General features: G+C 46.3%; 2 protein-coding genes across 10 annotated transcripts in view; one reads left to right on the top strand and one right to left on the bottom strand.

The window, feature by feature from the left end:
- Kansl3 (KAT8 regulatory NSL complex subunit 3) overlaps positions 1-18,283 on the bottom strand; it is a 36,076-nt gene extending 17,793 nt beyond the window's left edge. For 4 of the 8 annotated variants that reach the window (XM_052192947.1, XM_052192944.1, XM_052192949.1 and 1 more), the window contains exons 1-10: positions 18,209-18,283; positions 16,860-17,126; positions 14,621-14,791; positions 6,330-6,420; positions 5,994-6,179; positions 2,771-2,902; positions 2,222-2,338; positions 1,897-1,998; positions 1,725-1,796; positions 163-237 (exon numbers count right to left, since the gene is read on the bottom strand). In XM_052192947.1, coding sequence (XP_052048907.1) covers positions 163-237; positions 1,725-1,796; positions 1,897-1,998; positions 2,222-2,338; positions 2,771-2,902; positions 5,994-6,179; positions 6,330-6,420; positions 14,621-14,791; positions 16,860-17,074 — 1,161 coding nt within the window. In that variant the 5' untranslated portion in view covers positions 17,075-17,126; positions 18,209-18,283. Of the gene's footprint in view, positions 1-162; positions 238-1,724; positions 1,797-1,896; positions 1,999-2,221; positions 2,339-2,770; positions 2,903-5,993; positions 6,180-6,329; positions 6,421-14,620; positions 14,792-16,840; positions 17,127-17,322; positions 17,419-18,208 lie in introns of those variants that run through there. The other 4 variants (XM_052192945.1, XM_052192952.1, XM_052192951.1 and 1 more) reach the window with 4 other exon arrangements.
- The window catches only part of Fer1l5 (fer-1 like family member 5), a 51,674-nt gene continuing 47,753 nt past the window's right edge, over positions 18,000-21,920 (top strand). The window contains exons 1-2 of one of the 2 annotated variants that reach the window (XM_052192943.1): positions 18,000-18,623; positions 20,930-21,216. In XM_052192943.1, coding sequence (XP_052048903.1) covers positions 21,132-21,216 — 85 coding nt within the window. In that variant the 5' untranslated portion in view covers positions 18,000-18,623; positions 20,930-21,131. Of the gene's footprint in view, positions 18,624-19,260; positions 21,217-21,920 lie in introns of those variants that run through there. The other variant, XM_052192942.1, reaches the window with a different exon arrangement.

A 21,920-nucleotide genomic window follows, 5' to 3' on the forward strand; every position in this document is an offset into this window, starting at 1 on the left:
ATTGAACCAGCTGGTCCTCAAGAAGCACTGTCCAGAAGGGTCTGCTGGGACCCTGCAGGAGGTCTCACCCAACCCAGGATGCAGCATGCACTCCACTGTCCCACATTCCTGCTGTCCCCCACTCCCACTGCCACAGACCAACCAGTTTCACCTCCCTCTTACCCCCCGGGGTCCATCCACAGTAAGCAGAGGAAACCCAAGGCAGACAACAGCAGTGACGTACTCCATCACAGACACCTGTACATAAAGGCATTATTTAGTTTTAGAGCAAGTAAGTTCACTACACCCCAGTCTCCCCCAGAACGCTAGTGGGCCTGGGTAGCAAGGAGTCACCAGTCAGGCCCAGCCTTTGTTGGATGTTCTAGCCTTCAGTTTTGTCAGCCATACATGATTACATGTACCGAGCATAGGCAGTCACGTCCTAGAGAACCAGAACCGTGACAGGACCTCTACACACACCTGAGCCTGATGGCAGTTGTCATACTTTAGCCCTGTTGACAAGTTAGACTAGAGCCCTCCTTACTTACTGACTTTGTTATTGAGAACAAATATAATCAAAAGAACACAAATGTTACCAGGCTGGGAGATATACCAAGAATAGAGTAGCACACTTATCTCATATGCGCAAGGCCCTGGGCTCCATCTCTAGAACACAGAGAGAAGCATCCCAAACACAGAAAAACCACAAATGCCAGGTGGTGGTGGTGCACAACTTTAATTCCAGCACTTGGGAGGCAGAGGCAGGCAGATTTCTGAGTTCGAGGCCAGCCTGGTCTACAGAGTGAGTTCCAGGACAGCCAGGGCTACACAGAGAAACCCTGTCTTGAAAAAAACAAACAAACAAAGAAAAACCACAAATGCTAACACTGTGCCTTAAAAGAAGAAATCTCTCATCAGTAGTTTTAAGGGACACTCCCACACAGCTGAGACTTCTCAAAGCATGTGGCCCCTGAGAGTTCTGTCCTGGGTGTGCAGAGGGTAGCAGACACTTGTTCGCACTACTCTAGACACCACACTTGACTACAGTGGTTGGACGAACTGGGACTCTCAAAAGTCAAGCACACTTATACAAACTGATATATACACACATAGGAAAAATGTCCCTTGATATTTATAAAGGAGACAAACATGAAGACAACATCAAATTCAAAACTAATTTGTACCTATCTGAAATGTTAAGGAGAGAGCACAGTAAATATTTAAGTCTGGGGGGGGGGAACATTTTCCCCCAGAGATACATGCTCAAACATATATAAATAAAATACTTATTTGGAACTTTTAAGATTGTTTAGTTTTCTTCTCTTAAGAAGTTTGCAGTAACCTAGAACTTATATAATACAGTCTAAGGTGGCCCGAAACTCACGGCAACCTTCAGGCCTCGGGCCCCTCGTGCTGACAGTACAAGCATGTGCCATTATACTTTGGAGGTTTCATCAAAATAATCAGAGAGAGGAAGTGGGCAGGAATGAGACAAGCAAGGCTGACTATGAGCTCATCACTGAAAACGCTGGATGAAGAGATCAAGGAGCTTACTTATTACTCTTGTCTTCCTACTCTAACATTTCTATAGCATCATCTAACTAGACTGTCTTCCACAGTGTAAATGTAGTTTCTCATGCAAAGTATCTAGTACTAAAACAAACACTGAAGAGCTCTATAACAGTTAGTTCCCATAACCACCTTCAGGTTTTCAGTAACCTCTAAATACATTGGAAACTACTTACATGACAGGCCACCAAAGCTCCTGTATTCCATCCAATCAGGATGATGGGTTTGTGTGGGAAATGGCTGTGAATCTTTGTGGAAGAGAAAGCAGACAGTAAGATGAGAGACTCCCTGGCACAGAGCAACCCCACACTGGGTACGTCTCAGTCAACTAAGCCCGGACATTCTCACCTCCAGCACTTTGCTTCTCACTGCCCCCATCATGTGTTCGAGGCACTGCAGTACTCCTACCCCACTGCCACTGTTCAGCAGATGGGTAGCTACAGGGATGACCTAAGGGAAGAAAGGGCATCTGTGCCACGAGTGCCAAGGTTCCACCCTTGATCCTGTTTTACATCCCAACCCCTTAGACTAGTGACACTTAATGCCAAAACTGAAGTCAGGGAACGAGCCACGTTTGAGTTTAACAAACCCGACCCCTCCCTGCTACTCTTCTCTGTAATCCTCCACGACTACACGTACTCCTACCCAGAATTCCTCTTGCCCTTACAATTACCTTGCCTAAGCAGGAGAGCTGCGACTGCCAGAAGCGGTGGCGGCGTGAGGCAGGGAACACAGAGCTGGAGGGACCAGAGGAGACGATGAGAATCAAAGGAGAGCCCGGGAGTTTGCTCTGAGGAGACAGAATCCCGTCCAGAACCACTGAGTGAGAGGTGTTCATCTGTAAGGCCGCAGCAACTGTAGCAAACACTTGCAGCACCGAGCACGGGTCTTGCTTGTGACTAGAGGGATGGCTCAAGCAGTTCCGACACCCTGTTCTTCCAGGAAAGCTGACTGCAGCTCTCAGCGCCCGTCCCAAGTGGCTCGCAACTGCCTGTAACTCAGTGCATGGGATTCGAACCCTTTTCCGGCCTCCATGAGCACTCTGCACTCATATGCGTGCACACACACTTTAAAAACAATCTTTAAAAATAACCCAAACTATTAATAAAAAGTTAAGCCACTTATCTTCCTCTTGCCAAGGCTCTAAGGAAGGCTTAGTCTGAACATTTTATGTGCACTTAAAGGTTGCTGGTGGTAAGCCAAGGCTGAAGAACCTACTTACTGGTTTGTTATGAGAGAGCACACCAACAGCAGGGTCCCAGGGCCTCTTGAGGAGAAGTGACAAGGCCTCCGCTCCTGCAGCCCCCGTTTTGGTGTTAGACGACACCAGCATCCGGTCTATCAATGTTGGGATCTACGAAGGAAGAGCAAAGATGTTTCCAGTGTTGAGTGAGAAGCCTTCCTTCAGCCGCAGAGTCCCGCCGAGCTCCCAGCTCCTGTGCAGCCAGGAAGAGCATGCCCGGGATGCCAAGCGGAGCCTCCCCTGGGACAGGGGACAGGGGCATTCCCGGTCCCATCCCCCACCCCCCACCCCACGACTGTACTTCAGGTACTTTCTCACATCAGAAGACACACAGACACCAACCTCAACTATACTGGCGTGGGGTGGAGCACTCCACCTGGGATACAGAAGCCTTCGCTGTGACAAACAGCCTTCAGGGCGAGGCACACACAGTGAGCCCTGTTACCGTCCCCAGATATATCCTACTATATTATGTACATTTTACTTTATATCATATTCTGTTTTTAACTATCCCCCCAAAAGTGACCTCACCAATATATAAATATAGGTTTCAGACATGCTGATGCTTATACTGCAAAGAAATATCTTCATAAATCCCACAATACCCACAGAGAAGTCAAAACAATCTCAAGAAAGGAAAGGTTTTAAGTGTGAGAGGTCGTTTTCAGAGGAATTTCAAAAGGAATTCCCCAGAGTCAAGAATATGGTTTGAGGCAGGCATAAAACTCCAAAGGCAGATGAGCTGTGGCTTACTCAGGAGGGAGGGAAGGCGGGGGAAGAGGGAGAGGGAGAAGGAAGAAAGAGAAATATGCAGAATCACAAAGACGATTTGAAGCTGGGAATAGCTCCTATCTAGGACTTTCAAGGCCCTGGGTTTAATCTCTAGCACACAAAATAACTGAAATAAAATGGGCAATGTAATATGTTACTTGAAATCCCTTATCTGTCTGTCCTTCATATAAATATGCTTCAGATAAGTACGTTTAAAAAGATTTGAAATCTGGGTCCAGCACTCAGGAAGCTGAGTCAGGAGGGCATCTAACTAAAGGCCAGAAAAAGGAAACCCTGTCTCAAAAAAGTAAGTGAATAAACGACAAAGGGAGAAGGGGCGGAAAGGGCCTGTGTGGGACTGCCAAGTGCTCCCTCCAGCCCCTCAGGTAACTCCGTGCTCTCACACAGCACCCGAGCTAAGCCTGCAGGACTTACTTTCACTGTCAGGTGAAAAAGACAAACTAAGTTGGGGGTGGTGGGGAGGGATGTGCAGTGCAGGCACCATTGGGGGTTGGGGACAGAAGCCCTAACTGGTGACAGAGCCATCCAACAGAGCAGAGAAAGTGACCAGAAGTCACATCTGCAGCACCAATAGATAAGGTGACAGGCTTAGGAGAGGCAGACCCTATCGTCGTGAGAATTAAATAAAGTTCAAGCCTGTCTGGTCTACAAAGCTAGTTCCAGACCCGACAGGGTTACCCAGTGAGACCCACTCTCAAAACAACAAAAAGCAAGGCCATGTTGTGATTTACTCCAGACCACGCAGACTGAAGTACCAGATCCCAGCAAGGAAGGAGTGTATGCAGTGACAAAGGGTCACCACCCTAAACTGGCCATTCTTTATAACTCCCTTTAACCACTGAGGTTACTGACAAAGCTTTCTCAGGCAGAGGTTTACTATAAAGCTGAAAAGCCTTGCTTGAGACTCATTGTCAGCATGAAAAACCGCCATCAGTAAGTGACTTCCACCATCAGTAAGTGATTTCCACCATCAGTAAGTGACTTCCACCGAGACCAAGCTTTCTGGCCTTTTCAGCTCTGTATGCTTTGGTCTCAGCAAAATGGAGACCCTGTGTTTCCCCCTTCTCTGCTAGGGGGATACAGCTGGGCTAAGAGCAAGACTCAGCCAGGTGCTGTCTAAAGCCTAGCAAGTATTTTAAGCAAAACAATCCCATGCTCACAGAGCACAGCCCAGGGCAGAGTACCTTATATTCAACATGCTCACTGGCTAGTGTACCAGGCACACTCATGCCGTTCAGCTAGCCCACACCGGACTCCAGCACTGGCACCCCCTGTGCACACACAATAGGGGTCTGTCATGCTCAAAATATCTATCACCTCATTCACACAGTAACTTTAAATCCTGGCCATGGCAACTGTGACAGAGCTACCACTACCCTGGGTACGACAGCACTCACCCCTACAGCACACTATCCACCAAATAAACTTCTTGTTGCTCACTCCCATGCAAGGTAAATATTAGCTGAAAACAAGGTCAAATATCCTATCATACAGTAACTCTTGCATCTAGTCCCGAGTTCTCCTTTACACTGGCACACAACCCGTTTTCTCCAGCTTTCTAAGAAACACAGCATTTTGTAACTTCAAAAAAAGTTAATATTAAGAAACAATAAAACTAGAAATTGAGGACATAACTCTGTGAACATATGACAGAGCAGAATCAAGGACCAGTACTCTACCCCAGTACCACCATGGAAAAGAAAAGGAGAGTGAAAAATTGAATTAAGAACCATTATCTAATGGTGCTGATGACCATCTGATGCTGGAGCAAAGCACACACTCCTCAAACCCCTAGGAGGGCCACTTACATAATCCTCATTGGTCACTGAGGGCTTCCGTATGCCGTTGGCTCTTGTGTCAAGAACTCCACCTCATTTACTAACTCAGTCCCTACACAATGAGCTTGCAGTGTAGACCAACCTCAAAGTGATAGAGATCCACTTGCCTCTGCCTCTACAGTTCTGAGATTAAGGGTGTGGACCACCATACCAAGCCTCTGGTCCATCTCCTCATGTGGAGAGTTAACTCAGCAAGTTCCCTGCTATGTAATCCCCTGGTCCTCTGAAAGCTGCCTCTCACACACCTTACTCTGGTCCTCCTCAGTTTCCTCATCTCTTCTACCACAGTTCAAGTCAGTGATGACTCAAGGCAAGAACTGCAAGGCTCTAGAGGGGAAGTATGTATTCTGGATTTCAGATGCCACACTTCATCCAAAAAATGGCAGGACTGAAGAAATTTATACCAATCAAAACGAAAACCCTTTTTCCATTTTTTTTCCCTTTTTCCATTTTTAATAGCCAAACTGTTAGCCTCCATGCTGACCTAGTCACATGGCCTTGTCCAAATCTACATCCTGAACCCACAGCAAACACTGGCTGGTGCTACTAGGGCAAACCAACTGCAGTCTTACCTTCCCTTTCAGTGTCTGCAGCGCATCCAAGTAAGCGGCTAGCATGGGCAGGCTCAGGGTCTCCACGAGGGTGGTGTGCAGCCACTGGATCAGCTTGGTGTCCCAGGTGACACTCGCCAGCGCCTGCCGCACCCTTCTTGCACACTTGTCCACAGCAACGCGACGCAGTACAGGCTCATTGCAAGCCTGAAAGATGTTCACAAAAAGAACAAAACAAGAGTTACACTCGGTTGGCAAACTGGGGGCCGAAGGGAGAGGGCACGCAGGACACAAACAGCCAGTGAGGCTGAACTACAGGTCAACTAGTCAACCACAGACAGATTTCTGACTGCTTACCCCTTCATTGGCCAATCGTGCAAGCCGGTCAGACTGCAGGGCTTTGAGGATCTTGTTAAAAAGCTTATTCTGAGCCACTGTCCAGCCAGTCCTGTAACAGAAACTCCAAGGAATTAAAATGTAGCCCTGAGGACATTTCCCATGTATGTCCACCATATAAAGAGATGCTGTCATATTTTTCGTTCTCATTATGAAAGAGTCTAGGGTCACTGAACTAAAGCATGAAGTCTAGCTTTTGGTCCCAATTCTGCCAATGAATCACTTTACCATACATTGCAAGTTACAACAAACCTTTGGAGTCTTTTTAGTGCTCAAAGGCTATTTATTTATCTGGTGGCTAAAATAATCATATTAGTAGCTAAAGACATGTTTCAATTCTATTTATTTTCCAGTATGCACTTCAAACTGTACTCAAACTCCAAACTCCTCTCTTGCCTCAGCCTCCATAGTGCCGGGATTACAACACAGGCCACAGCAGTGATCAGTGTGCATTTGAATGGACTATACTGGAGGTAGGACAGAAAGGTGTATGTATGTGGCTATATGAAAACCAGTTTGAAGAGCAAAGATGTAACAGAACTGTAACAATTCTCCAGTGCCTCAACACTGTAGCCAATGGTTTGAGGTTTTCCTCAACGGTTTTCCATGGTTTTTGTCTTTTTTGTCATACAATTAGTGAAATAATGTTAATATTTTCTTATCCTAGCACATCACCATATACAAACATCTGTCTTCCTTACTGACGGCTTCTAGGACCAGCTGAAACTCCAATTACAATTTTATCCTATCTTTTTTCAGCCCCACTTCACTGCCAACATAGTAGGGCACCCCGCCTCACTCCCAGGAACTCAGTAATCCTGACATCACAGCTATGAATAGTAATTTTCAGAGGCAGGAGAAAGATATTTAAACTCTATGTACTCTCTCTCTAATCAAGAAACTCCTAACAAGGGCTGGAGAGATGGCTCAGCAGTTAAGAGCACTGGCTACTCTTCCAGAGGTCCTGAGTTCAATTCCTAGCAGCTACATAGTGGCTCACAACCATCTGTAATGGGATCTGATGCCCTTTTCTGGTGTGTCTGAAGACAGCTACAGTGTCCTCATATATATAAAATAAATAAAATATTAAAAAAAAAGAAAAGGGGGGCTGGAGAGATGGCTCAGCGGTTAAGAGCACTGACTGCTCTTCTGAAGGTCCTGAGTTCAAATCCCAGCAACCACATGGTGGCTCACAACCATCTGTAATGAGATCTGACTCCCTCTTCTGGTGTGTCTGAAGACAGCTACAGTATACTTAGATATAATAATAAATAAATCTAAAAAAAAAAAAAGAAAAGAAAAAAAGAAAGAAAAACTCCTAACAAGCTGAACATGGTAGTACATGCCTTTAATCCTAGTACTCAGATGCAGACATAAGCAGATCTCTGTGAGTTCAAAACCAGCCTGGTCTGTAGAAACTCCCAGAACAGCCAAGACACAGAAAAAAACCTGTCTCAAAAATAAAACATAGCTGGGCAGTGGTGGTGCACACCTGTAATCCCAGGACTCTGGGAGGCAGAGGCAGGTGGATTTCTGAGCTCAAGACCAGCCTGGTCTACAGAGTAAGTTCCAGAACAGCCAGGGCTACACAGAGAAACCCTGTCTTGAAAAAACCAAATCCAAAAAAAACAAAAAAGAAAAAAAAAAAAAAAGAAAGAAAACATAAAACAAAAGACAAAACTCCTAACAACTGGTAACAATTACATTCCGGGCCGGTGAGACGGCACCATGGGTAGTGGTTATCGCTGCATGAGCACCAGGACCTGACTTTGCATCCATACTATGCACATAAAAGCTGGGCATGGGGACATGAATCTCTAACTCAGTGCTGGGGTAGAGGGGTGGGCAGAGAAAGAAAGATCCCAGGGGGTTTCTGCCCAGCCACCTGATCAGTTAGCAAGCTCTAGGACCAGTGAAGGTCTATATCAAAAAAATAGAGGCTATAGAAAAATACCAGATAATCTCAGGCCCCCACCTGTATAAACACAGGTGAGCACAGCTGTACAGTTCACATGGACAGCTTAAATGCTTGAATACACATGTACATTCGAAACACACACACAAATAAAACATAAAAAGAAGTTACAGTTCTGTACCAAGCCTTGTGGATCCTGGATCTCCCTGATCTCATCATCTACGGACTGTCACTCAGCTTGGTTGAGTGTGCTCTCTGTCCCTGACCAACACTTTGCATCCCTGCACCTGGACCCCTCTCATTCACTCCCTGAACTGACACAGTAACACCTTCTTTCCTTTCCTGCCCGCCACTGGGAAATACCACCTTCTACTCAGGCTTTCTTGCTCCCTCTTATCCACTCTGGGATTCTCTAGCTCCATTTCCAACGACTTCAGCACATTACAATCCAGCCATTCTATGTGTTTGGCTCCCTTTGTTAGAATGAGAAAGCAAAGATTTGTAAGGTTGTGTTTCATATTCCCAGTACATGCAACAAGTGCCTGACACACCGAGGAGTTAAGACACTACTGAGGAAGCAGTGACTGATTGCACACACAATCCAAGTGCTCTCTCTGAAGAGCCCGGCCCATTGGGCCCCACACACATCTTGGTCAAGCTGCAGAGAAGCTACTCGGAGCAGTGTCAACAGTCTCCACCTCCTCACAGGAGATGAGCAACCTTCCCATCACACCTGACTTACTCAACAAGAGCCTTCCTTCTACAGCTCTATAACTACTAGTACACCATGGCCCAGGGAATACACAGGTGAAGGACAAATTACCCTTTTAATTTACTCTGTTCAACTACCTGGTTCACCGGGAACAAGCTAATATTTACTAGGAACTCCCTTTCTCTGTGTAAAATAAAAAATCTCCACCTACCATACAACTTACATGGTCCAGGAGAAGTCTAACCAAGAGGAAGGAGGTTATTCCACTCTGTAATAAAGACCCTGAGTCTTCCTGTCTACAAAATAGAGATGGACTAGATGATCTCTACAATATTTAAAATTCAGGTCAGCTATGAACACTAATGAGAGTAGCCTGGGTTTAGAGAGAAAACCAAGCAATCCCTCTTCAGAAATGCCTTCATTTCCCTCCTTGATAACAGGATCTAATTCAGCCAAGTACATGTTCAGATCTTACTTTTTAAAGACAGAATCTCAAAAAGTTCAGGATGACCTTGAACTTGCTATGTAACCAAGGCTCACGTGAAGTTCATGAGCATCCTGCTTCCGGCTCCTGAATGCTGGAATTACACGCCTGCAGCATCACACCTTGCTAGGAGTGCCTTCTATCTATCTGCAAAGCTTTCCTTGCTACAGAGTTTCTCTGTATAGCCCTGGCTGTCCCAGAACTCACTCTGTAGACCAGGCTGGCCTCGAACTCAGAAATCCGCCTGCCTCTGCCTCCCAGAGTGCTGGGATTACAGGTGTGCACCACCACCGTCTGGCTATTTCTTAGTTTTTAATCATTAGTTAAATTCTACCCTGTTTTGGTTTGGTTTTTCAAGATAGGGTTTCTCTGTGTAGCCCTGGCAGTACTAGAATACAACACTAGGCCAGGCTAGCTTCTAAAAGAGATCCATCTGCCTCTGCCTCCCGAGTATTGGGACTAAAGTTGTGAGCCACCACTGCCTGGCAAGTACTAAGATTATTATGTGTGCTATTATTAAGTGCTAAGATTATTATTATTATGCACGTGAGTGGGATGTCCCAGTGGGAAAGCCAGCAGGTTTGGGTGTCCTATCTTTCTCCGTATTACTAACAGCCTCTAACTGACCCTGGTACTCCATGCTTGACTAAATGGTTGGCCAGAAAGTTCCAAGGATCCACATTCCCTCCTTCTCCAAACCTGGGGTCCCAGACATGTCCTGCTTTTTTTACACAGATGCTAAGGTTCCATCCTCAGAGCCTCTCCTCAGCCCTTCCTCCCCTCAGCCCTTCCCTATTCACTTTGTAAACTCTATTTTACTATGAAATCAAATGGTATGAGGAAAAAATATGATCTGAACAAAAGAGTTAAAATCTATTTAGACCGTCATATTGTTTTATGCAATTATTTCAGGATTATTATTTCAATTATAGCTAGGTTCTTTTTAAAACATGATTTAACTCCCATAATGAACAGTCTAAGTTTTTCATAAAATAATGTTTGTTTTTAAGATTGGATCTGTTTCTTACAATGATATGAGTTGCCAAATGATTGAGATTTTAAATGTTCTGTTTATACTCTCCTTTTATAATTAAAGTTTACATTCATTAAAAAAAATCTATTTAGAAATGATTGCAACAATACATGAAATTAAATTTGAAAGCCACAAACTTTGAGTCTAAAAGCTCAGAAAAAAACTTCTTCAGGTTGTTGCTGCACATTCAAGCAAGTGACCCAAGAACCAAAACATGTTCTACGCATTGTCAGCTTCGTGGGAGGCTAAAAAATGAAACGGACGGTGGGGGGGGGGGATGTAACCCAATATTAAGATAAAGAGCAAGCTAAAGTTATCATTTAGGAGATGACGGGAACTGGGTGAGTCAGCAGCCCCTCCCCTCGGGCCTGACTCTGTTTACTTTTCACGAGTGCAAGAAACACATTTTCTCATTCATAGATGACGTCACAGTCTTGTCTTCCTTGGTCTGACCAAACTGAATGATATGCTGACTTCAGCTCAGCCTGGTCAAAGAAAGCAAAAGAGCACACTGGCCCAGAAAAACCTGTCTCCTCTTTCCTTTTTTTTTTTAAAAAAAGACATGGTCTCACTATGTAACCCACACTGGCCTCAAATTTGGATTCTCCTATTTCCCAAAGGCTAGGATTACAAACATATCCCACAGAGCCAGCAAACCTAGTATTTTCAAAGGTAATTATTAATTCCCTGATTCTATTCCAAGGGAGACTGATTCAATACAAAAATGTCAAAAGGAATTAAAAGACTTCATTTTATGTTATGAATGTTTTTGCTTTCATGTACGTATGTGCATGTCTGATACCCACAGAGACCAGAAAAGGGCACTGAGTGTCTGAAACAGAGTTAGGGTGGTTGTAAGCCACCACATGAGTACTGGAAACAGAAATCTGGCCCTTTGCAAGAACAGTAAACACTCTTAACTGCCAAACATCTCTCTGACCCCAGAAAATTATTTTAAAAGAAAAAGATAATTTTTTTTAAATTTGTGTGTGTGTGAGCCCGTGTGTGGCCACGTGTGTGGGGATGGGGAGTGTGTGATGTATTTAGAAGAGGCACATGCCATGGCACTTAGGAGGTCAGAAAACAACTTTGTGGAGTTATTTCTCTTCTTTTCCCTTTCAAGGATTCCAGGAATTAAGCTCAGGTCATCAGCTTTGGACCAGGTTTGTGTTGTGCCAAATGCCATCCCACTGTCCCTGTCTCTAGGTAAGCCAGGGCTACACAAGGAACCCTGTTTCAAAAAACAACAAACAACCCAATTCATCTGAGCAAATGAATGAGTATTTTGTCCAGTATCTTCTCTCAAAGGCAGAGCACCTTCCGCAACTTTCCATCTGAGGAACAGATGAGGCCCGGGAGGGGGCAGGGAGGCAGCAGGAGAGGAGCAGGGGTTGTGGAGGTGGCCCAACATCTTCAGGACTATATTACTTTGCCACCACACAAAACTTCCAAAGATCCCCTGAATTATGACTGTGGCATGCAAACATAAGAACATGACCCACACCCAGCCAGCTAACTTTACTATAGAGTACACATATGAGGGCTATCAAATACACGGTCCCTGACACAACTACAAGACTCTTGTTTTAGTGCAAAAGCAGCCATGGGCAGTAGCTGTATTCTAATAATCACTATTCATAAACACTGAAGTGAAAATCTTATGTGCCATGAAATAAACCAGCCAACTTAAAAACATAAAAACCACTCTTAAAGCATACAAAAGCAATGGACCAAATCTGGCACATGAATCAGTCTGACAACCCCTGCCTCATCTAGACAGAGATTGAAACCATATCATACAGTATCCACTGACTAGGACTGGGTGGTGGAAACAGATTTTGTTTCCTATACACAGAATGATCTACGGACAGCTTCTACTGAGTAGAAGAGGCAAGGGAAGGAGCCCTAACAAAGAATGGGAGCTTCTTACTCTAAAGATAAGAGCCACTCGGTCAGTATCTCTCTGAAGGTAAATACCTAGAGTCTAGGGAGCTGTCCTACAGAGGGAGGGGTCCATGGAGTTCTCAGTGTGGAAACCAGCAATGTTACATGCCCTATGCAGAAAGCAAGCAGTCAGCAATCTAACAGTCAAGGAAAAGAGGGCAATAAGACTGTAATCACAGCAGAGGCAAATTCCAAACAAGCTATAGAACACTGACCTTAAGGTAATATGTGCTAACAAATAATGGAATCAGCTGTCTGCAAATGTGACCTTCCCAAAGACATAGCTGAAGGGCTGCTAATACAACGCCTCCCAGATCTCACCAAGACACAGTAGCAGTTGTGCACAGTAGCAGTGTGCAGTAGGTCCTAACAGCAGGGTAAGGGCTCAATCTAGAGACCACAGGGGAGGGCGCCATCGTCAGCTTGGTATGCCATTCTTCTCCCTAGACACTCTCTACTTACGGCCCTCCCCCACGGAATAAAATGGCTTCCTGGGAGTCTCTACTCTGGCCAAGCACTGCAGTGTCTCTTCTGCCATGTGGTTTTATCTCTTCTTATAAATTAAGAAACTAGTGTCCATGCATGATGGCACAAGCCTTGGCTCTAACAGTAAAAGAATATATAAAAATAAATAAAAGAAGGGGGGGTTCAGGAGCTGGAGTTCAATTCCCAGCAACCACATAGCGGCTCACAACCATCTGTAATGGGGTCTGTCGCCCTCTTCTGGTGTGTCTGAAGACAGCTACAAGTACTCATATAAATAAAATAAATAAATCTTGAAGGAAGGAGGGAAGGAGGGAAGGCAGGCAGGCTGGCACAGGAGTGACACCTATAATCCTAGCATAAGGATCACAAGTTCAAGGTCAACCCTAGCTACTAGGGAATGTGAGGTGGCCCTATGTTACACCCTGTTTCAAAAAGAAATCAACAAAGGGGATAAAGACAGCTCCACATCCATGAGCACTTGCGCTCTGAAGAGGACTTGAGTCGGTCGGTACCCAGCATCCGCATCAGATAACTCACACGTGCTGCAGCTCCAGGGTCCAGCAGTCTCCTCTGGTTTCCCAGGCATACACGTGGCATGCCTTGGCATTCTATCACAGACATCCACAGGCATTATTATGTATTATTAAGTCAATGACTAACTCCCAGACCTCTCAATCATAACCAAGAGTTAGCTAAATTTAAAAGTACTTCAATTCTCTCACACATTTCTCTCTCATGTTTTTTTGATATATCATTTTTATTTTATGTTCATTGGTGTTTTGCCTGCATGGGTGTCTGTGTAAGCTTGTCAGAAGCTGTGAAACTAGAGTAACAGACAGGTCTGAGCTGCCATGTGGGTGCTGGAAATTGAATTGGGTCCTCTCAAAGAGCAGCCGGTGCCCTTAACCACTGGGCCATCTCTCCAGGCCCTGTTTCCCAAATTTTTTAAAGCTTTATTATTATTATTATTATTATTATTATTGTGTGTGTGTGTGTGTGTGTGTGTGTGTATACATGTAAGTATATGCATGCAGGTGCGCAAGAAGGCCAGAAGTGTCCCCCTTGATCCTCTGAACCAGCTCTCTAGTCCCTCTCATCATCTTTGAAAATGAAGTTCTGTCATGGAGTTAGATCTCCAATCTTGCAAAACTATATTTTAAAACTATTCAAGCTATTAACTTTACATGATTCCAAAAACATTTATTACCTTAATTGTAGATCATAACACATCAATGCAAATCTTACAAATGTAAGTTTAGTTTTTTTAGCAGTTTGGGCAGCTCTTCCTACAGTTAGTCCTACCTATATCCAGCAAGCCAATTGTACAGTTTTGTGGTGTTGGGAACTCACGCATGCCAGGGAAAGGCTTCACCACTGTGCTATATCCCCAGTCCCCACTTATAATAAAAACATTAAAGTTCCATTGTGCTGCCCACACTTCTCTTGAGTTCAAGTCCTCCTCCTGCCTAGGCCTTCCACGAGGCTACAACTGTAGACATCTGCCACTGTATGTGCTGGTCAGGGTGCTAGAGCTAGGACAGTGAGTGGGACATAGCGCACCATGAAGAGAACATCCCAGCTGCATGGCCATAAATGAAACGAGATGTGCTCCAGTCAACGTTTCCATGATGATGATGCTACCAAATTCCCAAGTAACATGAGCCCCAAAGAGGCCTACCTGTTGACGTGCTCTTCCCAGTCTTCTGGCGGAGGAGGAGCATCTGCATCTGTCCTGGCGAAGATTACATGCCGTTCACACTCGTTCATCACACTTCTTGCCTTCTGATTGTCATAGAGTGGAACAGGAGTTGCCGTGACCGTCTCCACATCTATTGGAACGTCTGACTCACTGTAAACAGGTGAGGAAATAGCACCAGGCCACACACACTTCACACAACACAGATGCTTAACCATCAGCTGCTTGTCAATGTTAAAACATGTCTAATGAACATGACTAGCTGTAAATACTTTTCCTATCCACAAGAAAATTCTGATTCACAGTCATGACATCCTCTCTTCTAGCTCTCACCTCTCCCTGCTGTGTACCTGGGAAAGGCAAGGTCATTACACTTTCTGTGATTTTGCTCTTTTCTTCTGAAAGTTTCATCCTGGCCTGGAACTCAGTCATTCCTGTTTACGATTTAGAAAGTGTATGTGGGTATTGTCCACAGAGGCGAGGCGTCTCTGAGACGGGTGCTATGAGCTGGACTTGGATCCTTTGCAGGGCAGCGTGTGAACCTACCTGCCGACCCAGCTCTCTCCAGCTCCTAGCCTGAGCCTCCTGACTCTGCTCTTTCCTCAGCCTCACCAAGTGCTGGGGTTACAGGCATGAGCTGCCATACTTGGTTCCAAAGTCTTTTAAAAATGCAGCTCTACAAAATAATTAAAGCATTCAGTTCCTCAGGGCCAGAGAGATGGCTTGGCAGTTAAGAGCATCTGATGCTCTTGCAGAGAACCCAGGTTTGAGTCTTGGCACCCACGTGGGACGGGTAACACAACTGCCCAATTCCAGCTCTGACCTCTGAGGACACTGGTATTCAATGAGCATACTACACTCATAAACACAATTAAAAATAAAATAAATTTTCCAGTACAGTAATTTGGTTCTTAAATCGCTGATTCCCATTTTAAAAAAGTCATTAAGATACAAACACAAAGCAAGTTTTATATAGTTAAAAAAATATTCAAATTCTACTTAAAGGCAGTTTTCAGTTATGTCCATGCCAGAAGCATCAGGATTATGCCAGAATGTTCCCCTAAAGTCACAGCTCATGGACGTTGATGAAATTGAAAGGTAAAAACCTGTTATTATCATTAGGAAAGAAAAACTCCTCTGAGCTGGGTGGGATTACAGGCCTGCACTTAGGAGGCAGAGGCAGGCGGATCTCTGTGAGCCAGTCTGGTCTACATAGAGTTCTAGGATGGCTAGGGCTACATAGAGAAACCTCATCTCAAATAAGCAAACTACTGTTCTAAGCCACAGCAATGACTGCAATCTGAATGTAAGAAGGCTGTCAACCTCCCTATACAGCATGCTCAAAGCTGCCAGGGCTACACAGTAAGACCCTGTATCAAGGGAAAACACACTGACTGATCCAGGTGGCACATATCCATATCCTATAATCACCTGAGAGGTGCAGGCAGGAAGATCAGAGTTCAAGAATCATCTTAAGCTATACTACTCACTGTCTGGGAGTGTGTGTGTGTGTGTGTGTGTGTGTGTGTGTGTAGAACCCAAATACAAGATCTCAACCCCCTCCAAAACAAAACAAAAGCTTGAGGAAAGATTAAACATGAAGTCAAAACAAACACAAAATCTCTAATCCAAAAATTTGTAATGATCAGAAAAAGCATTTCAACAAATCCTGATATGGGTGAAACCAGAAGGTTCAAAATTAACTAATTAGGTCAAATATAACCAAATTACTTATTAGCCAGTAAATTTTTGAAATGTTCTTGCCCTCTGACATAGGGTGACTGGAAATATAAAGAGCTTTAGGAAGGGTTTATATTAACCCACAGGTAGCTTTCTGTAAGGAGGTAAGAATGAAAGCAATGTTTTGGGAAATCCTTCCGACTCTGTCCACTGAAGCCAGGGACTCAATGATAGATTGTAGCCATTGTCAAACAAAGGAGATGCTGCAGGGATGGGAGGAGGGAATTCTTATTAACTAAGACGCTAGGCTGTGTTCTTCTTTGCACATCTCCCCTTCCTAACTCGTATTCGGAAGCGTCTGTGAAGGTGTCCACGCTTGCCCTACCGTTCTCACGCTGCTCGTCCAAGCTCTCCATTCACCCTGCAGCCCCACTCACTCCCAAGAACATCTCTCTACGCCCCGCCACGCACCACTGCCAAGGTCAGGCGGAAGTAGCCCTTAAGAAGGAAACCCAAACTCACATGGTTTTCTCAAACTCACATAGTATTCTCCTGCTGCCGACGGGGAGTTACAAAGAGCATGCGGGTGGGGCGGGCACTACTGGCATCTGGGTGGGCACTCCATGGTTTTGCATAGCTATGATCCAGGAAAACGAGGTCCAGTTCCCGCTCATGCACTGAAAGCTGGAAGAGCAGGGAGGTACCCATCCGCCGAGCCGAAGTCTGGAAGTCCCTCTCCCCACCCCGGTGGGCCATGTCAGTAGTTCAGTCAGCCAAGTTGGAGTGTGAATATCTGCATGCCAGTCACCTGCAGTGAAAAGGGGCTTGTCAACTCAATAGCTTCCATTTCTCCCAACTTTCACTATCAAAACATGCCTTTATGCCCAGCATTAGTATCTTAGATTTCGCACATCTTTGTGCCCTCCCACACCACCAGCAAACAGAACAGTTACAATTTTGTAACTGTTAACTGACAAGGCTCCACAGTTCACAAAAAACGTGACCTTTGCAAGTGCCAGGGCAGACCCGCGCCTTTCATCCCGGCACTGGGGAGGCAGAAGCAGACTGGTCTCTGGGAGTTCAAGGACAGTTTAGTCTACAAGAGTGGGTTCCAAAGCAATATAGTGAGATCCCGTCTCAAAGAAGAAAAAAACCAAAAACTTAAATTTGCTGGGAAATTTCCCTCCTAGGTGATAAAGGGTTTTGCAAACCAGAGGGATCACAAACATGAATTCTTCAAAAGCTAAAGGTCCCTACTGGATTCCATCCCCTAGAGAGGCCGGTACGCAGGGCTGGTCCGCTCGGGCGCCCCCAGCACAACAGGCGGTCACCGCGGGCAGCCCAGGGCGCCAGGCTCCATCGCTTCGGGCTGAGGTCAAGGGGACTCTGCTAGGGTCACACTCCATCAAAGGTCTGCTCCGACCTCATGGTACACCGGAGTTTTGGGAAGAGGAAACCAGAGCCCGCCCTCAGCCCGGCCGGGCCCTCGGAAGGCCTCTCCTTCGCCCTCCCTCGGCGAGGCGCCCGGCAAACGGCCCGCTCCTCCCAGAGGTTCCCGCCACGGAACCGCAAAACCTCAAAACGGCCCAACCGGGCGGTACCGCAGCGGCCAGGGGGCCCGAGCGACTCGGCCAAGGTCATCCCGAGTTCCCGGTGAGGAGGAGCCGCCCGGCCCCGCCTCCCCTCCCGGGGCCCTCGGCCCGGGCGCCTCGGCCGCCCCAGCGCCGTGTCTGCCTCCCGCGCCCCGCCCGGTCCGGCTAGGCCCGGCCCGCGGCTCCAGCCCCGGCCCCCCGCAGGCCCGCGGAGCCCCGTGGGCTTCTCCGAGGCCGCCGCTCGCCGCCTGGAACCCCGCGGGCCGCCACCCCGCGCCGGGGCAGACCCGCGTCTCACCCGCAGTTGTCGGCCGCGCGCTCACCCTAGCCGGACCCCAGTGCGCGTGCGCCTTACCGCCCGACGCCGCGGGCTCTGAGGAAAACACGGAAGTGGATCGCTCTTCCGGTACCGCGCGGCGGCGAGCGGCAAAGCCCGGAGCGGATCCGCGCCCGCGGCCTCGCTGACCAGTAGGAGCGAGCGCCGAAATCGCGCGCAACGCCCAGGCAAAGACGTCCTCCCTCTGCGTTTTCCGTGGGAAAAGTGAGGGCAAAGAGCAAGATAGTTCATACCACCCCAGCGCTCGGTGTTCCTTTGCCTATTACAGACCTGGGTTCAATTTGCAGTGGGCGGGTGGGGTGGAGTTTATTTCAGCCCAGCACGGATTCTTTGTTTTTAATCCCAGCACGCAGGAGGCTGAGTCAGGAGGATCGTGGTGAGTTCCAGAACAACCTGAGCTACATAGTGACACCCTGTCTCAAGACCTCAAAACAAACCAGAGAGATGGGGAGGTGGGAGGAGCGGGACGGAAAGCTTTGCAGAATGTTGGGAAACAATTCTAGGGCTCTGCGGAGTTTGATGAGAAATTGGTATAGCTCAGACTAGGATGGGGTAGATGATGAGGTAGAGGACAGAAGTAAGGATCAGTTTTTAACTGCCTGGCTCAGCAGGTTCCAGCAAGCAAAGCTTCGGCCTTTTTCTCATCTGGGAATATGCTAATACCTAAACCCTGACTCGCCAGGTTGCCTGCGAATGCAGTGAATTATTTCCGCCACCTGTCAAGAGCTCAATTGATGTCATGATGGAAATTACAATAAGCAACCCCCACCTCTAGGCCTTAGAACTCAGTGCTGTTGGTTGGGTTTTTTTGTTTTGTCTTGTTTTGTTTTTGTTTTTCGAGACAGGGTTTCTCTGTGTAGTCCTGGCTGTCCTGGAACTCACTCTGTAGACCAGGATGGCCTCGAACTCAGAAATCTGCCTGCCTCTGCCTCCCACGTGCTGGGATTACAGGCATGTGCCACCACGCCCGGCATTGGTTGTTTTAATTTATTCATTTATGGAGGGGATGGGGAGACAGAGTCCCATGTATCTCAGGCTAGGCTCAAACTAGGGAAGTATGCAGCCAGGGAAGACCTTGAGTTTTGTTGGTTTGGTTCGGTTTTTATTTTGTTTTTGTTTACTCGTTTTGGTTTTGGTTTTCGAGACAGAGTTTCTCTGCAGAGCCCTGGCTATCCTGGAACAGTCCGGCTTCTTCTGCGCATGCCCACCACTTCCTCCTGGCCCTCGTATTTCTGATTCTTCTGCCCCTCTTCCTTCCAAGTGCTGGGATTACAGGCCTGCACCACCACGCCTAGCATAGAACACAGAGTTTTAAACGCTCAGTTGCCATCCGATTTAGGCTTGAATAAGGTAGAGGTCCGGAAAATTAAGCGACGACAAGAGGTTTCTAAGTGTGCAACGACTGAAAATTAATTCCAAGGGTGTTCATGATTCACATCCACAGTGCCACCGAAGACTTGGTTCTGAGCACACAATATGCACACTTCCACGCGGCGTGGGCCGTACAGCTACAGCGCCAACAAATGCTTTCGAAAACCCCTGGGCTCAGATTTTAGACTATTGCATGTTATCAATTGCAGAGTTTTTGCTGTAGATGCAAAGTTTCCTGCTCTTACAGAAACCTGATGGTTTGATTATGAAGAACAAAGGCTCTTAATATTTTCCTATCTCTCAGCATGTATCAAAGTAGCATATTTTTGGATTGTGACAGAATGCCTGCTTTTAGAAATTGCATTTTAAATGGCTGACTTGAACTTCATAAAACAATCGTTAAATGAATTTTAGCTTGGGATCAGGACAGAATGTCCAATCATTTCTGAGAACACTTCTGTCATTTGGTAGCATGCCTTTGTATGAAGTAGCTTTCTTAGCATTAATTATTATAAAATCAAAAAACCCATCACCTCAGAAGCAAGAGGATCAAAAATTCAAGAACAGCCTCCTGGGCTATATAGTGAGTTCAGAGCCAACCTGGTCTACATGAGACCCTGTCCCCCAAATTTAAAAAAAAGGAAAAATAGAGGCCAAATGTTTTGCTTTTCCATTAGAAAACCTTCCCTTTGGGCTGGAGAGATGACTCAGCAGTTAAGAGCCCAGACTGTTCTTCCAGAGGTCCTGAGTTCAATTCCCAGCAACATGGTAGCTCATAACCATCAGTAATGGAATCTTCTGCCCTTTCTGGTGTGTCTGAAGACAACTACAGTGTACTCATATACATAAATAATTCTGAAGAAGAGGAGGAGGAGGAGGAGAAAACCCTCCCCTGAGGCATCATTGTTTTCCCTGTATATAGATTTTGATGGTCTCATTTCTTGTATTTTCTTATCTAAATTGCATGACTTTGCCAATAATTCATTCGAGACAGAAAAGAATTCTGTGTCTGATGTTGAACACAAAAGAACAGCGACTGTGGTGGCCCATACCTTTAATCCCAGCACTTGGGAGGCAGAGGCAGGTGGATTTCTGAGTTCAAGGCCAGCCTGGTCTACAGAGTGAGTTCCAGGACAGCCAGGGCTACACAGAGAAACCCTGTCTCGGAAAAAAAACAAAAAAAAACCCAAAACAAAACAAAAGGACTGTGACTTAGAAAAGAAAAAGGAGGAGTCCTCAAAGCCGCGAGGTCGTTTGCTGCGTAGGCCTCAGGCCACTTTTCTTATCTACACTCTGCCACATGTCCTTCAGCTCCTCAGGAGATTCTCTTTGGAACCGAGAACCACTTATCTCTGCGTCCTTCGGCTCCGTCCTGAGATTCTCTTTGGAACCGAGAACCACTTATCTCTGTGATGCCCTCTTGTTGCTAAGCTCCCCTCACCCTGTGAACCTGAGACGGAGGAGCAAGAGGTGGCCCTGTGCAAGGAAGGAGGAGAGCAAACAAGTGTCCGCGATGCTGAGGGTTGTTGTGGAGTCCGCTTCAATTAACCCTCCCCTCAGCCCCAAACCCAAAGCCTGCGTGACTATCTACTTCAGAGGTGAGAACCCAGCTCCAAAAGGCTACCAGGAGCCCTGCTAGGCATTACATGGTCAATTCCACCACGTGAATGATGTCCTTGCTGGGCAGACACAATCAGGAAGTAGATTGATTGTTTCAAAACCTCTTCCCAAGCGCCTAGCATCTTGGGAGTGAGAAAATCAAGTTCATTGAAAGGAAGGCAGTGCTGTTGGACCCTGCATCTGGGAACTTAGAGTCAAAAATATTTAGCCGACCAGTGGTAGCGCACGCCTTTAATCCCAGCACTTGGGAGGCAGAAGCAGGCAGATTTCTGAGTTGGAGGCCAGCCTGGTCTACAGAGTGAGTTCCAGGACAGCCAGGGCTATACAGAGAAACCCTGTCTCGAAAAAAAAAAAAACAAACAAAAAACAAAAACAAAAAAAAAAAAAAAAAAGAAAGAAAAGAAAATATTTAAGGGCAGGCAAAATGGCTCAGTGAGTAAAGCAAATATCATTTCTATACTCCATTGGCCCCATGTGGTTTTGAGACTCAGGATACTATATCCTAGGAAAGAAAGGGAAATGAAAATCAAGTTGCCTGCTACATATGCGAAGGGGGCCTGGGTCCAGCCCCTGCATGCTCTTTGGTTGGTGGTTCAGTCTCTGTGAGCCCCATGGGCCCAGGTTACTTGACTCTGTAGGTCTCTGTGGTGCCCTTGACCTGTTCTGCTCCCTCAATCCTTCC

Source organism: Apodemus sylvaticus, chromosome 9, assembly GCF_947179515.1.
Source record: "Apodemus sylvaticus chromosome 9, mApoSyl1.1, whole genome shotgun sequence".
NCBI classification, from domain to species: Eukaryota; Metazoa; Chordata; class Mammalia; order Rodentia; family Muridae; genus Apodemus; species Apodemus sylvaticus.